Source organism: Typopeltis vanoorti, chromosome 5 (assembly GCF_054136105.1).
Source record: "Typopeltis vanoorti isolate ZY-2024b chromosome 5, IOZ_Tvanoo_1.0, whole genome shotgun sequence".
NCBI lineage: Eukaryota > Metazoa > Arthropoda > Arachnida > Uropygi > Thelyphonidae > Typopeltis > Typopeltis vanoorti.
The window spans coordinates 27984473-28001993 of record NC_143553.1 but is presented as its reverse complement, the minus strand read 5'-3'; the positions used below and the strand labels follow the sequence as shown (position 1 = coordinate 28001993).

General features: G+C 34.5%; 1 protein-coding gene across 2 annotated transcripts in view; it reads right to left on the bottom strand.

Annotated features, from left to right (window-relative positions):
- Rrp5 (Ribosomal RNA Processing 5) overlaps positions 1-17521 on the bottom strand; it is a 681802-nt gene that overhangs the window by 565418 nt on the left and 98863 nt on the right. For both annotated transcript variants that reach the window (XM_090392300.1, XM_090392301.1), the window contains exon 7: positions 13668-13739. In XM_090392300.1, the coding sequence (XP_090248426.1) occupies positions 13668-13739 (72 nt within the window). The remainder of the gene's footprint in view (positions 1-13667; positions 13740-17521) is intronic.

The window sequence follows — 17521 nt, the reverse complement described above, 5'->3', positions numbered from 1 at the left end:
GGATCTGATTGCTGCAAATACATTAGAGCATTATGTTATAATTAAATCAGATAAACTTTTGTGAGACAATATCAGATACTTCTTAAGTACAATGAGAGACTTAAAAACTTACTTCAACAGTATTTAGAGGCAGGGATAATTGAGTTTTGTTCTTGATTTATGTGCTATAAACAAGATGACTGAATCAATAAACTATCCACTATATAATATTGAGTTGTTAGCTACCCTTAATGGAACTAAGATTTTTTCTACACTAGATCTTAATAATGGTTATTTTCAAATTCCACTTAGAAAACAACATAGGCATTACTTCGCATTCTTCACTCCTTGGTCAAAATATGAACTGACTCATATGCCTCAAGGTGCAAAGAATTTTGCACAATCGTTTCAAGCATTAATGAACATGGTTCTTTCTGACTTCTTGGGTAATGCAGTACTTGTATTTCAGGATGACTTATTACTGTACTCCTCTGATACAGGCTCACACTCTGAATTATTAACAGCAGTTATTCAGAAGTCACATGAAGTTAAAATTGAAGATTTCTATGTGTGAATTATTTCTAACAAGAGTAAATTATCTGGGACATATCACTGATGAACGTGGAATTAGGCCAAGCCAAAAAAACATCTGGGCCAATACTTTCTCCAGATGGTCAAAAAAAAAAAAAAAAATGTGAGACACGTTAGAAAACTGGTTGGTATGGTGAAAGATGATAGAAGATTCATACCAAATTGCTCTTAGTATCTCAATCCCCTTATTGATCTTTACAAAGAAAGGGAAAATTTACAGCAAAAGGCTTTTGATGATATAAAGTCTGCATTGACAAATCCACTAGTTCTGATTCCTTCAAAGCTGGATAAAACATTTTTTGTTTCAAAAGATGCTTTCCACAATTACATAGCTGCAGTAGTGGAGCAATATGAGAAAGATAAATTGAAACCAGAATTTGTTAGTAGAAAGCTTAGTATACAGCTTAGAGAAATTATTTGATGATTGAAAAGGAGTGATTAGCTCTTATTTTTCCACTGATATTTCTTATATGGACAAAATATAGAGTTCTTTTTTAAGTAACATCAAACATAAGAACTAGAGAATCATTAGATGGGCACTTAAAGTAATGGGATATAGTTTAAAGTTATCTTATTTACTAGATAATCAAAATGTTGTTATATATTGCCTGTCAAGAAGCATTTCAGATGAGATGAAAACTCCTCCTGATGCTTTGAATAAGGATTTTTTTCACAAAAATGTTAATGTGGCACTGTTAAGTTCATAAAAAGAAATGGCTAGGAAGTCAAGGATGAAATTTGGGATACTAATTCCAAAATGATTGTTAAGCAGAAAGATCCATTTTGGGGACATATATATATATATATATATATATATATATATATCAGTCATCAAATATATATAAATAAATCGTCAGTCATCAAACCAAGGAAGGTTTGATGACTGACGATTTGGTACCTTTTAATCCAGGCAGGTTATTTTTCAGTTCAGAAGGAATAATCTGCATAAAAGATAAAAATGTATAAGCTAATTATAGAGTAGTCCTAAATTGATCACATGGATAATCAAAGAATATCATTCATTCAGTTTAGCAGGTCATGTAGGATTTGGTAAATCCTTAGGATGTATTAAAGAATGTTATTTTTGGCTAGGACTTCAAAGAGATATCATTTCAGTGTTGTCATCCTTGTCAATTGAGAAATCCTTTTAAAGGTAAGGCTCCTTTGCAAATAGTACAAATGCAGGTCAGACATATTCAGCATGTTTCAGCTGATATACTAGGACCCCCTATCTCAATCAGAAAGAGAAAATAAGTATATATTTTTGGTGGTCAATATGCTAACTAGATACCAAAAGTTTTGCTGTTAAAGATCAAAGGGCAGATACTTGGTCCTTGGTTAAGTGTGCTAGTGAATCTTCCTCAGAAAAGAATAGACAGGATAAATCAATTTAGAAGTAGAGAGTTACAAATCGGACTTAAAGACAAAAGTAATTTAAGGAAAAACAGTAAGCTGGGTGTAGGAGCTTCAGTTCTATACAGAATACTGAAGAAACTTTCTTCTGTGACATATAAAAATAGGAGACATTCAACATCTTACTAGATTTATTGTAGCACCTAGTGATTAAAGAAATAATATTATTTTTATGGCTATTTTGCCTGTTTTAATAAGAATACTACTATAATACCAGGAATTAGCTTGAGAAAACTTATTTCTAATGAAAGTTTAAATAAAAGAGAAAATTTCTCATTTGATTAAACAATGTAATGAAAATTTATTTCATCAGAAGATTTTGAATTTGATACTTTTCATCAGGAAATAACAAAAAAATATCATTTGATCAGATAGCACCTCGGCTTACCGAAGATAACTCGAGCTCACACACTGTTGTGGATATCCTTGATCAAAATTTTGGAAATGATGTTAATGCACTTTCTATTTCAGACATATCACTATTTAATTCTTGTGTAAACTTAAATCAAATTTTAACTGAAGAATTTAATCCTGAGGATATAAATTATGAAAATATTCATTTTGAACATCGATGTAGATCCACAATGAGTCATTATGATTTGAGACCATGTTCCAATCATAACTTGCAGGTTCTGTAATAAATAAATAAGTTTTATGTTATTTTATTCTCGGATGGGCCACTGTAAACGATCAGTATATGCATACAGATGTTCTACAAAATCTTGTTTGTGTTCATTTAAATATTCTGGTTCAAATTATCATTTTCAGTTGTTAGAGCGTTTTCAGATTGTGAGAACTGCATGATAATTTTATTATTATTATTAAGAGAGACTTCCAGGGAGTCAGGGACTCATCGAGGGAGGCCACATACTACAGGCACCAGTTATCATACTTATTCTTGAATTCATTCACATTGCTTGCACTCACAACATCCAATGGCAATCCATTCCAACACACCACCTTATCAGAGAAAAATCTGGCCTTTGTCCACTTCTTAGCAGCATTCATTATCAGCTTCAAAGGATGCCTTCTTGTCCTTTCCCCACCTTCGATAAATTGAAAAATTCCATCAATTGAAATACTGCATGACCCTTTCAGAAGACCTTTTCATGACCCTTTCACAACATCCAATGGCAATCCATTCCAACACACCACCTTATCAGAGAAAAATCTGGCCTTCGTCCACTTCTTAGCAGCATTCATTATCAGCTTCAAAGGATGCCTTCTTGTCCTTTCCCCACCTTCAATAAATTGAAAAATTCCATCAATTGAAATACTGCATGACCCTTTCAGAAGTTTGTAAGCATCAATCACATCACCCCTCTTTCTCCTTTTTGCTAATGTCTGCAGTCTACAAATTCTCAATTTGTCTTCATAACCAGTATTCCACAATCCTGATATCATTTTTAACACTCTCCTTTGTACTCTCTCCAATATATCAAAATCACAATGGAAACTAGTAGACCAAACCTGTGCACAATAGTCCAAGTGGAGTCTTGGAATCTTATTAAGGCCTTCTAAAGAGGCAAAATAACATCCTTATCTTTACATGTGAATGTTCGTTTCAGCATTACAATCATCTTTTTGAGTTGTATTTGCAATCTTTGCTACATGGCCCCTGAACTTCATCTTCCTATCTACTAACACTCCAAGATCCCTAGCCTCAATTTCTTCTAGCATAATCCTACTAATATAATACAACATTGGATATTTAATCGTGCCAAAGTGAATAACTTTACATTTAGTGACGGGGAAAATTCCCATGTCTACAATTCCAGACTATTCAAATCATTCTGCAAGTACTGCATATGAGCAGCATTTCTGATTACCCTACCTATCTTTGCATCATCAGCAAATAGCTGTATGTCGCTTGTCAAATCCTTCCCAATACTATTACAATACAGAATGAATAAGTGGACCAAGCACTGATCCTTGTGGTACACCACTGGTTGCTTTTATTTATTAAACTTCATACTGAGAGTGCAGTATTACATGTACAATATTACTGGGCCAAAACCTTTACAAGAGATCACCCAATTCTGGCATGAGGCATCCTAACAGTCTTAAGCTGATAGCAGTGCCAAGCCACCAGTGTGTCCTGAAGAGCATGCAGAGATGGAATTTTAAAGTCTCCATATGACAGTCCTAATAAAGATAGGTCTTTATGACTAGCGGAGCACCAAACCCCACAAAAAGAAATAGAATAGCACTGGTAAAGTGAGGAGTTGCCCCAGACCCCCTCTTGTATTAGCATTACAAGGTGTTGGTTTTGCTTGTAATATTCCACCTTGTTAAGGTGGCTAGAGGTGAGTGTGCACCCAGTACCCACTACCTGGACATCAATAACCCATACTTCTATTTCTTTCTTTCTTTATTATCAAATCTGGTTTCCTTATTCCTACCTCTGTGCAAAAGTGAGGTTCTACCATGGTCTCCCAACTTTTATTTCTTAAATGGTTATTTAATATGGAGACCACAGCATCATGCCTCCATACACAGATTCCATGTGTTCTAAAACAACACTGAGAGATGCGAGATAGTTTCACTGTAGTGGCAGCCAGCCCTACAGTTAACGTCATCTCTACCCCAGTGAGCTGTACAGGCCCTCGTGGGCAGGGCATTGATTCTAGTCCTTTTAAGGTCTACATACTCATATCCTGGTAGTAATCTGGTACCATCCATTCCTAATCCACTGATGTTGAGTAGGCACCTTGTAAGATTCAGAAAGAAGCACCATCGACAGAGCCATGAAGTAGAGATGCCCATCTCTTATGCTCTGCTGATGCTGTCACTGTCTGGGAGCCATAGTTCTATTATTCATCTTGAATAATAGAACTATGGAAAGCCTTTTTGTAGATGGGCAAGGAGGAAGCTTCACGTTTTGCTAACAGGATGAAACGCAGTCGCGGAATCAACCAGCAGAGAGAGATGGAATTCCGAGCCCTCCATTCTTCACTCTAGCATGAAAATATGCCACTGGGGGTGTCAGGAGGTAGGTGGAGCCAAGATCTCACCGCAGAACGAACAGCCTTATCCATTTGGGATAGTACATACCGAAACATACGTTCTTCTAAGCACAAATTGTGGTAATACCTTAAAGTAAATAGTTAGACAGAATAAAGAGCCTCTGCTGTGGCTTAAGAGGAACTTTCCTCAAAAGAGTATGCCCAGAAACCAAGGCTGAAGAGACAGAAGACCTTCCTTTTGGAGTGAAGAAGATACCCAAGTATCTCCATTCTTCCAGAATGGTCAAAAAATGTAATGACCTATCGTGCAGGGAAAACTCAATGCTCTCGACCTTAAGCTTCTTGTCACGGCCTGAAGGGACAAGGGCTAAAGAGCAGGACTTGTCTACATTAATATTAAGACTTCTGACATGAAAGAAGTCAAATGTCTGGTCAAGGAGTTCCTACTTTAGTAGAGACCATGAGAATGAGGTTGTCAGCAAAGGCCATTGCATTAAAAGAGTGTGCACCAAGGAGTAACCAATATGGTTAGGAAGAGAGCGAAGAAACTCATCAATGATGCAGTGAAAGAAAAGCAGAGATAGAGGATCACCCTGGCAAACTCCCCGAACAGTGGGAATACAGGTCACATGGGATCCTGTAGTGATAGAAAGGGAGTTACCAGACTAAAGCTCCAATACATATGAAAGAAAGGGGTCTGGGCATCCGGCAACAGATAGCACTCTAAGAATAGCAGGAAGGGAGACACAGGCCTTTTGGAGGTTCAGGGACGTCATGTAGAGAGGCTTAAGGTGGTGTCGGGAATCAAAAAGAAGGGAGAAAAGGACATATATATTTTTGGCCTTTATCTGAAGGGATAAAGGCTCTTTGACGGAAATCATTCTTAATATGTTGTTGCAGTCTCTTAACCAAAACTTTATGGAACAAATGGAGAATCACTGGGAAAACTGTAATTGGTCTGTAGTCTGCTGCTGCTCTAGTGGATGTGTCCTTGGGAATAAATATAGTTCTGGACCACACAAGATGAAGATAAAGATATATTAATCCATAAAGAAAGATTTGAGGAAATCGTGGAAGGAAAGTTGAAGGAAAATATATGAATGAATCAGGCAGAATGGAGGAAATAGCTTAGACAATAATGAAAGTTATTAAAGGTTAGTAGTTTTTAGTTGTTAGTTACTAAAAGAAAATTAATACAAGCAGATAAAACTTCTACTCTAATAAATACAATAAGGGGAAGAATTAAGGAAAAGGAGACACAGAAGTAGCAAAGACAATATAGAATTTGTGGAAATGCTAAAGTTTGTCAAAAAAAGAAGTCAAAAACAACATCAGAAAATATTGTTTAAGAACAGTTAAGAGCATAATAGAAAACAAAAAAAAATCTCTGAAAATGATCAAATAAGGGTTACATGGAAGGAAAAAATGGATTCCAAAATTGGAAAATAAGCAAGGAATAGTACACTCAATGGACAAAAAATTAGAGATACCTATTTAATAGTGTGCTGGTCCTCCTCTAGCATGAATAACAGTCTGTACTCTGCGAACCATGGACTCCACCAGATGACGGAGGCAATTGCAGCATTGTCCACAACTGCACCTTAGACCACTCGGGTGATAGAATGACTATCTTCTGCTGATAATACATCTACGATCAAAGTCACTAAGATTGCCACATTTACCCATGTTCGATTTGGGTATGTTTCACTTTTACAGGAAATGCCAGTGTCAACTTCCCATCACTCCTATCTGTAATGTTTTGTCTACTGAGTGTACAATACAAGAGAGAAGAAATAATACAAATATGTAGTGAGTTATATAGTGACCTATACACAGGCAAGGAAACAGATACAAATCCTCTACTATATTTAGATGAGGGTGATGTAGAACGACCCATTGTGATGGAAGAATTATGGAAATCCCTCAAGTTAGCAAAGAATAATAAAAGTACTGAAAAAGATGGCATATTAGCAGAACACGAAATCAGGAAGTTCAGTCTCACAGGTCATAATGGATATGTTCAATGATATTTTAATTACATAAAAAATTTCACTACCATAGCATAAATCATTGATTATCTTTTTACATAAAAAGTGCAGTAGAGATGATATCAATAACTACAGGCCAATCAGTTTGCTATCACAATTTCTACAAAATATTTATATCCATTATAATAAATAAGATCATGAGATTTTTGGATTATGAACAGCCATACAGAGCAAGATTCTCTACAATAGATCATGTCCACACTATTAACCAAGTAATAAAAAAATAATAATAATAATAAATGAACATAATCTTAATGAACATTTAGTGTTTGTAGATTTGAAAAAACCTTTTGATTCTATAAATCAGTCAGAAATAGTAAACAGCATAAAACTATAAGCAATCCCAGTAAACTATATCAGATTATGAAAAACTGTATATGAAAACTCAACATCCAGTATAAAGCTAGGACGTTAGGAAAGGAGTTTGGTATTGGGAGAGGAGTAAGTAGGAAGAATCAATATCACCCCAAATGTTTTCTGTACATCAGAAGTCTTTAAGAACATCTCATGAGAAAACTATGGAATTATTATCAATGGAAAAAATCTCAATCACTTACATTTTGCAGATGATGTTCTTTTATCAAAAAAAAAAATAAATAAATAAGAGGCTTAAGAAATGCTAAATGATCTTGAGAGACAATGCAGAAAAAAAGCTTTAAAGATTAATATGACTAAAACCAAACCGATGACAAACTGAGATCAAATCGAACTGAAATTAACAATTAATCAAAATGAAATTGTGGAGGACTATATTTACCTCAGATAATTAGTTAGTTTTAAGGAAAAACCTGATAAAGAAATAAGGAGAAGAATCGCACAAGGAAACAAAGCATTTCAACAGTCTCAAGATTATCTGTATGTCTAAAAAGTAGGAAGATATGTGGCCCAAACAGCCTTAGAGAGAAAAATACTTCATTAAAAAAAAAAGGATAGAATAAGAAATACTAGAATCAGAGATGAGTGGAGTAGAAGACATTGTCAGGTGTTCATCGTCATCAAATTCCTGATGAGTACCCTCAAGGGGTGTAAAGGATATGATAGTACTACATGAAAAAGTTACATTATTATTAATTTCCTATCTACAATTTTCCTCCAAATCAATCGATTACCTGTCAAGACTCCAACATTATCAGATCTTATATTTCTATCTTCTAAGGCACTTATTTTACTGTATCAATCCACCTATATCTTGGTGTTCCTCTGGGTCTTTTTCCTGCCAACCTGGCAAAGAACACTTGTTTTACTAATCTTTCCTTTCCCATTCTGTTCAAGTGATCAAACCACCTGAGATTAGTTCTGCCAACACATTCCTGGATGCTAACAATGTTAAGTTCTTTCCTAATATCCTCGTTTGTAGTATGATAATACCACTGATGCCATCTGTTCGCACCCCTAATCTTTCTCAGGACTCTCATATCTGCGGTCTCTAGTCTTTTTTTCGTTTGATTCCATCAAAACTAATGCAATAATCAAAGCACTCCAGATTCAGGGTATTCTGGAGAATATATCGACCTCCTCCAGGCAATATACCTCACTGCAACAGCAACAATCCAACTTCACACGAGTAGCAATAAAATATCAATTGAAAAAGGTGTCTGACAAGGAGACTCTCTCTATTACCCAAGATTTTGGGTGATAGAGACTGGACAAAACTGGACAAACCTTGCTATAAAAATTAATAACAGAAACTTAACATACCTAAGATATGCAGATGATATCATAATTTTTGCAAACACTCCAGAAGATCTTAATATAATGATAGAAGACATGAAAGCAGAAAAGTCGGTCTAAAGATAAACAGAGAAAAAACTAAAATCACGTTTGATCATTTTGTAACATCAAAAAACATAATAATAGAAAACAATTTCTTGGAAAGAGTCTCTTCATATACATATTTAGGTCATCTCATTGATCTAAACTGTAGACTCCAAAATGAAATAAATAGGAGAGTTCAACTTGCCTGTAGTGCATTCAGAAAATTGAAAAGCATTTTTCAAAACAATGATGTCCCACTCTGTTTAAAAAGGAAGACATTTAACCAGTGTATACTTCCAGTCATCTCATGTGGTTGTGAAACTTGGTCGCTAACAAAAGCACTGGCAAATAAATTAACAACTCAAAGAAAAATGGAGAGGTTGATGCTAGGCATCACATTAAAAGATAAGAAGTGAAACACATGGATAAGAAGCCAGGCTCACATTACTGACATCATTCTTCACCACAAGCGACTAAAATGGAAATGGGCTGACATCTATCCAGAAGAGAAGATGAGTGATGGACCACCATACTAACGAACGGAAACGAGGTTGAGGACGTCCTAAAAAAAGGTGGAGTGATGAATTGTCAAATTTTGTTGGGGAAAACTGGTCAACCATTGCCAAGAACAGAGAAAGGTGGAAAGAACTGGAGGAGGCCTTTACCCAGCAGTGGACAGAAAATGGCTGAAAAGAAGTAGTCTCATCAGTGGGAGACCTCAATAAAGGTCGAAACCAGTCTCGACCTCTGGGTAATGACCTTTTCCATAATGCATAGCATTATGGGATACTAAGGCAAGTGATGTGAAGTCATACCACCTTTACCACGAGTTGTCCTAGTCCTGAAAAGACTTCAGGTGCAAACTTTGTTTACACTTGGATAAGGAAACCAAGTATATAATTTCTTGGTATCTTTAATAGTATAACCAAGTGGAAAAACATTCCACAACTATCTATCTCTAATCCAGAGTATTTTAATAATAAGGTGTGACACCTTTTGGCAACTCGCATATGAAAACATGACTTCTGCATTACTTTAACCTTGGTATCACCTCTGGGTCTGGCTCTCACTGATGAAATCTCAATAAAGGTCAAAACCGGTCTGGGTAGTGACCTTTCCCATAATGCATAGCATTATGTGCTTTTCATTATGGGATACTAAGGTAAGTGATGTGAAGACATACCACCTTTACCCAAATTGCCCCAGTTCTGAAAATACTTCAGGTGTAAACTTTGTTTGCTTACACTTGGATAAAGAATTAAACCAAGTATATAATTTCTTGGTATATTTAATTTATACTATCAATAATAGCATAGTCAATGAGACTTTTCTTATTCCATGCCTCTTCTCTCCATGTGAATTTGTGCACATTTTTATGCTGGAACATTGTTCCAACATAAAAATTTTGTAATGCAGATTACAAAAATCACACATTTAGAAGAAAAAGCAGGCGTGTGTGAAGAAGCATACAAAAAACATAACTCCAAGACCATTTATGAAATATAGTTAAAGAGGTAATTAGACATACTCACCCAACTCAGTTTCAATATTGCAAAAAGATGGTACCACAACAAGTAGCAGTGAAACAATAAAAGAAATATGGACTAATCATTTTAAAGAAATATAGATCAAGACTCCTTCAACGCAGAAGAAACTTCTGACACAAAAGAAGTGAAGAAATTACACAAAAAAATTACATTTTTTTGTGTAATTACACAGAAATTAAAATTACACAGAAATTAAAAAATTACACAGAAATTACATCCTAAGTGAAGAAATTACACAAGCAATTTACAAGAGCAATTTAAGAAATGAAAAATGATAAAGAACCAGGCATAGACAACATTCAAAAGAGCTTCTTAAAAAAGGGGGAGAAAGCATAATAAATTACCTAAGGAAACTGTTCGACAAAATACTAAAAGAAAGGAAATTTACCAACAGAATGGAGAAAAGGCCATTTCATACCCAACCACTAAAAAGATGTCAGATTCTGCACTAACTATAGACCTATCACCTTTCTAAGCCACTGCTATAAAATGTTCATCAGATTCTTCAAACCAGAGTTAAACATTCCTATGAAGAACAGATAGAAGAGCAAATAGAATTTAGAAATAGCAGAAGTAAAATAGATGCAATTTTCATATTAAACAGATCTTATGAGAGACAAAAATAAAAAAAACTGTACTGTTTTATTGACTTCAAACAAGCTTTTGACTCAACAAACAGAAGCAAACACATTAAAATTCTAGAAAACAGAGGGTTCAACAAGTACCTATTAAACTGTATCAAGAATTACTATTCAGACAAACAAGCAATAGTGAAAACAAAAACATAGAAACAGATCAAATAGCAATTAAAAAAAAAGGAGTTATGCAAGGCTGCCCATTGTCATCCTATTTATTCAACCTGTACCTAAAAGAAATAGTATATTAATAGATTAATAGAAGATAATAAAAGGACTACAAATGTGTGAAGGCTGTAAATATCTGTAAATGGAAGAAAATAACACATTTAAAATATGCTGACAACATAGTTAACACTACAGACAGCCAAGAAAAATTAAAAAATATCCTGACCAAGCTGCATCAAACAAGTAACAAATATGATATGAAAATCAAATTTAGTAAAACAAAAATGGTAATATGAAGAAAAAGGAAAGCAAACACATGAAAACAGGAACAATAATATAGAACAAGTAAAGCAATTCAATTACATAGGATCAATGATTGCTGAAGATCTAGACTATTTCGAAACCAGAAAATACAGAATCAATAATGGATGGAAAACAATGGGCAGACTACAAAAAATATGGAACAATAAAAGATTAAGCATAGAACTCAAATAAAAGATATAAAGAACAATTATAATTCCCACAGTACTCTATGGCTCAGAATGCTGGATCTTAAGAAAAATCAATAGAACAAACTGGGCAAAAAGAAAAACAAATGAAAAAGTCAGAAAAGAACTTAACTTTAAAGAAATAATAATTACAGCACTAAAAAAGAGCCAATTAAGCTGGTTTGGACATGTTTCAAGAATGAACCCAGAAAGACTACCAAACATATTATTAAATGGCAAAATTGAAGGACAGCCCAGCAGAGGAAGACCAAGAAAGAAATGGATTGGCAACATTAAAGGAAGAATCCACTTAAACTCCATAATAGAACTTTATAAAAAGACAGCAGACAGAAAGAAATGGCAAAAATTCATCTTTGAGGAATTCAACCTGCCATGAGAGGAAGAGAAGAAGAACTATATTTGAGTCTACAGTTCATTGCTGAAAGCTGCTCAACTTTTCTTTTTAAAAATTTTCATACATTTTTCATTTCAACATGATATTCATTTTAATCCTGCTCAAAATAATATGATCACAATATTAATTTGAGCAGGATTAAAATGAATATCATGTATTCCTGTTTCAGCAACAAGATCTTTATGTTGCCATTATTATCAGCATTTTTACCCTTTGGATGTTTCTGATATATTTCAACATGCTAGTATTAATTTCCTATGCTACAATACATTAGCTTTTCTTTATTATTTAAGTCCTGTTCTACTTAGAACCTTCTGTGAAATCACATGTACAAATAAATCTCAGTCCAGTTTCCTATTTTGAAATTTGCCCACATCATTACATGAAACTGCTTACCATTCAACCATAGATTTGTGTTTGGCATTGAATATTATATTTACATCTTCCTTTCTCTTATCAGTATTACCTAAATATAACTCATATAGTTATTTAGCAATAACTATATGGGTTATATATCTCATCTGTTTGTTATCTTTGTCTCAGTAACATTAATTATGTTGACATAGTGACTCTCTAATTTAACTACAGTTGTACACTTCTTTTCTATTGATACTTCTTACACTGATGTTAAGAAATTTACTGTTTGTTCTCCTCTGTGATATTTCTGACATTCCATTATGAATAATATTTATTCAATTGTAATGCTTTTTGGTCTATTGGAAATTTTTCTCCTTTCCTTGATTTAATTACAATTTCCATGATACTGCTTCTAATTTATCATTTTTCATGCTTTATCTTTACTCAAACAACCATTTTCTACATACACACCTGTCTTAGGAACAATGACAATAAAAGTAGTCATACAAGTGAGTGATTCAGACTGTAAACACTGACTGTAGTGTAAATGTGTAAAAGTGTGAATGACTGGCAGAAATACTAGTTTCGCATATTTCTCGCCACCATGCTCTTGAAACCAAATATCTGGTTTTGAGATCATGTGTGAAGTTATCATTTCAAATTCAAAATTTTGATGGTGATTATTTTGGACTCCAGAATATGATAAAATATTCGGATGGAAAGTTACATGGTATCCTTGCTTTATAGTGAAATTGTACTTGTTGTGTGATCCAACAGCAATGCCAAAGGTGAAGATTGGTATTTGCTGTATGATACTACTTTTTTTGTTTTCAAAATTTTTTTCCAAAAAACTTTCAACAACATAAAAATGTCCCAAGCAAAAATATAGAATATATTTGCATTATTATTAGTGCAGTCATTGTCTTTCAATTTTTTCCAAAACATTTCAACATGTCTTGATTTCCTGATTCCATTTCCTTAGATATTACTAGAGATCTCCATCTATTTCCAGATTTGTTCAGCAAGCTCCTGAAAGAGTACATTGAACTACACTTATCTGAACACATGAAGCAATTGGTGTTTCATAGGTGAATAAAATATTATTTTAACTGAAAAAACTTCTAAAGACATGCTGAAAAGAACACAACTTTCCAAAACTAATAAAACCACTAAGATTGTAAAATTATAAACATTTTCATTCAAAAAAATCTTCTTTCAAATTTTTACAAGAAGAAGTCAAGTAGATTATATTATCTTGCGAAAACAATACAGTAAAACTGTAAGACACTGTGTGATAAATATTACCTCCTGCACTATACCTTTCACAATCATACCAGAATGGATGCTATTTAGACTAAGTGTGACCATTTGTAGTGGCTGAAAGAAAAATAACGAATCATTTTTATTTGAAAGAAAGATATTTAGAAAACAAGCAATTCATGTAAGTGTTGATGCAGAATATAATAAACTAAGAGAGAATGAAAACATGCTATCTATCAATTTAAAAATTTCATTTTAGTACATATCTTCAGGTGAGGATTTTGAGAATCTTAAATGAAGTCAAAACAGCAAAAACTTAATTTAACATACAAATTAATAAGAATTTTTTTTTTAAATATGTATATATAAATTGGTAAGGGGTGCTTAAGGGTCAAAGCTGTATATAACTGAGAGGAGACCTCCACATAGCCTTTAAAGGAATGCGGAGAACCGACCAGGGCTTCTGACCTAATGTCCAATCCTCACCTTCTCGTGGTGCACCCTGTTGGGTATCTACCTGGATACTGAACGAACGAGGATGGGCTGGCAATTTGGGATTTAGCCGACCAAATTGTATTCTTATTGGTTAAACCAAAATAAAAAATGATGGTACAACATGACAAAATTTCATGCGGGCTGGGGCGTCGCCCAGTTAAACAAGGCCCCCATTGTTTTCGCCAGGGAACCAGGGCGAACAGCGAAAAGTCAGCTACTGGAACAAATCTGAAAACAAACCCCAACTAAACATCACAAGAGTTAAAGATCGGTACTATCGACATAAGAAGCCTGAATGGCAAAGAAATGGAGCTAGTTCAGAAATTGGATAAGTACCAGATTGGCATAATAGGGGTGACTGAAACAAAAAAGTGAAAAACTGGTGAGATCTTTCTGAGCAATAAATACAAAACTTTATATTCAGGCAATGACAATCAAGGAAAAGAAGGAGTAACCATGGTATTCAACACAAAATACGAGGCTAATCTTCTTGAATGGCAGTCAGTCTCAAGTAGAGTAATGTGGGCAAATATCAGAATGGGGAACTGGACTTATTTGTGCCTATGGTCCCACAGAAGGTTCTACTAAGGTAGAAGTGGAGGAATTTTTTGAGGCTCTAGAGAAAGCTACTGACACAATGAAAAAGGAAAAGTTGGTCCTTGTTGGGGATCTAAATAGCAGAGTAGGAAGTGATTGTCAGACAAACAAAAATGTTTCGGGAAAATTTGGAGAAAAGAGCAAAGCTAATAATAATGGCAAATACCTGTTGGATTTCTCCTCAGGACATGGACTGGTTATTACTAACACCATGTTCCAACATAAAAATGTGCACAAATCACATGGAGAGAAGAGGCTAGGAATAAGAAAAGTCTCATTGACTATGTTATTGTTGATAGTGATGTTTTCTCCCTGGTGCAGGACACCAGAGTGTACAGAGGATTTGAAATTGGAAGTGATCACTATTTAGTCTTGAGCAGGATAAAACTGAATTTCATATTGAAAAGAATAACATGTAAGAAAGTTTTAAAGTGAATAAAAGTTGAGCAGCTCTCAGATGTGAACTGTAGACTAAAATACACAAAGATTATTGAGAAAAAATGAAAGAGTTTGAGAACAGGAATCAAACCTTGGAGATTCAGTGGCAAACTCTGATGAAAACATTGATTGATTCTGCCAGAGAGGCATGTAGTGAAGGATAAAAAAATCAGAACTCCCTGGTGGACACAGGAAGTTAAAGAGGCAGTGAAGGAAAAGAAGAAAGCATATGAAAAGTTCCTGTCAAATAAGTCAGCTTGTGCTCTTAGAGAATATAGACACAAATGCAAGAATGCTAAACACTGTGTAAAACTAGCTAAACAAAAGTCATGGGAGGAATTTGGCAAGAATATAGAAAATAAATATCAAGAAGGTGGCAAAATATTCTGGAGGTTGTTAAGAAGCTTAGGAATGGAGGAAAGAGTGCTGTAAAAGGAGTTAGAGATGATAAAGGTGACATGGAAATGGGAGAAAAAGATATCCTTGAAGAATGGAGTAATTACTTTGAAAAAACTGCTAAATGAAACAAGCAGTGATGACAGCACAGTGGTAAAAAACACTGACCAGACATGCATTCAGGAATACATATCCTTACTTGAAACAGAAAAAGCCATCAAAGGCTTGAAATGTGGAAGGGCAGCAGGAGTAGATGATATTCGACCAGAAATGCTGAAGTATGGTGGTATAAGAGTCTTACAGTGGCTGCACTGCATAGTTCAGAAAGTCTGGACAGATGGACGAATTCCCGATGATCGGAGTAGAGCTCTCAATAGCACCCATATATAAAAAGGGAAATAAAACTGAATATGAGAATTACAGAGTTATTTTCCTACTGAGTTTTCCTGGCAAGATCTATGCAAGTATACTTGAGAAACGGTCGAGAAGAATTGTGGAAGAAAAGCTTGGTGAAGAACAAGCTGGATTCAGGCCAAATAAAGGCTGTCAGGATCAGATCGTCACTTTACGACAAATAGTCGAGAAAGCATGGGAATATAACAATGATCTGTATTTAAGTTTTGTCGATTTGGAAAAGGCATATGACAAGGTGCCAAGAGAGAAACTATTCAATACGCTGCAGTTATATGGTGTCAATGGGGCATTATATCAAGCAATACTTAGTCTTTATTTGAGTTGTAAGTCAGCAGTTAGAATTGATGGAAGTACAGGAAGATGGTTTAATGTTAAATCTGGTGTGAGACAAGGATGTACATTATCCCCTCTGTTATTCATTATCTATATGGATCACATTATGAAGGAAAGTGGTATTAAACATGATATCAAAATTGGAGATGTTAATGTCAGCTCTTTGCTTTATGCGGATGATGTTATACTTTATCCGTATTAAATATAGAAATAGACAACAGAATCAGCAAAGCTGGTATGGTGGGAAGTCAACTGAATAAACTCATATGGAATAAGAGAGAAATTAGTCGGAACACTAAATTAGCTGTATACAAGACAGTGTTCAAACCAGTTTTACTTATGGATCTGAGAGCTGGGTCAGAAATAAAACACTTCACCAAAGACTAGAGAATGCAGATATGAGAGTCCTGAGAAAGATTATAGGTGTGAACAGATGGCATCAATGGCAATATCATATTAAAAACGAGGATATTAGGAAAGAACTTGACATTGTCAGCATCCAGGAATGCGTTAGCAGAGCTAATCTCAGGTGGTATGGTCACTTAATGGGCGAAGAAAGATTAGCAAAACAAGTGTTCTCTGCCAGGTTGGCAGCAAAACGACCCAGAGAAACACCAAGATATAGGTGGATTGATACGGTACAAAGTGCCTTACATGATAGAAATATAAGATCTGATAATGTTGGAGTCTTGACACGTAACAGACTGATTTGGAGGAAAATTGTAGATAGGAAGTTAGTAATGATGTAACTTTTTTTCATGTAGTACTATCATATCCTGTACATCTCTTGAGGGTACATGGCAGGAATTTGATGATGATGATAAATTGGTCAAGCATTCATAGTTCAAGACTGCACTTTATGCATACATCAAATCTTAAAACTTAGAGACTATAAAGAAAACTGAATTTTATAATTCGTTACAGTTCAACGTAATTAGCCTTCAGAAGGTAAGAGAATGTAAACAAAGTATTCAACTGCATGATTAAGTAACTACACCATAGAAACTAATCTACTTACAGTATACCACACTATTCTGAAGTTATTAATAAAAATGTATAATATATTATTGAGTTAAAAGATATTTAATACGATAATACTTTGTTATTCACCCCTTCAACAAACAAATTCACATCAAATTCCCCATTTTAAAATCCATCATGTCAGAACAGATGGATTTACTTATAAAGAACGTTTACCTTTTCTTTTAGTGTTACATGGTGATCAG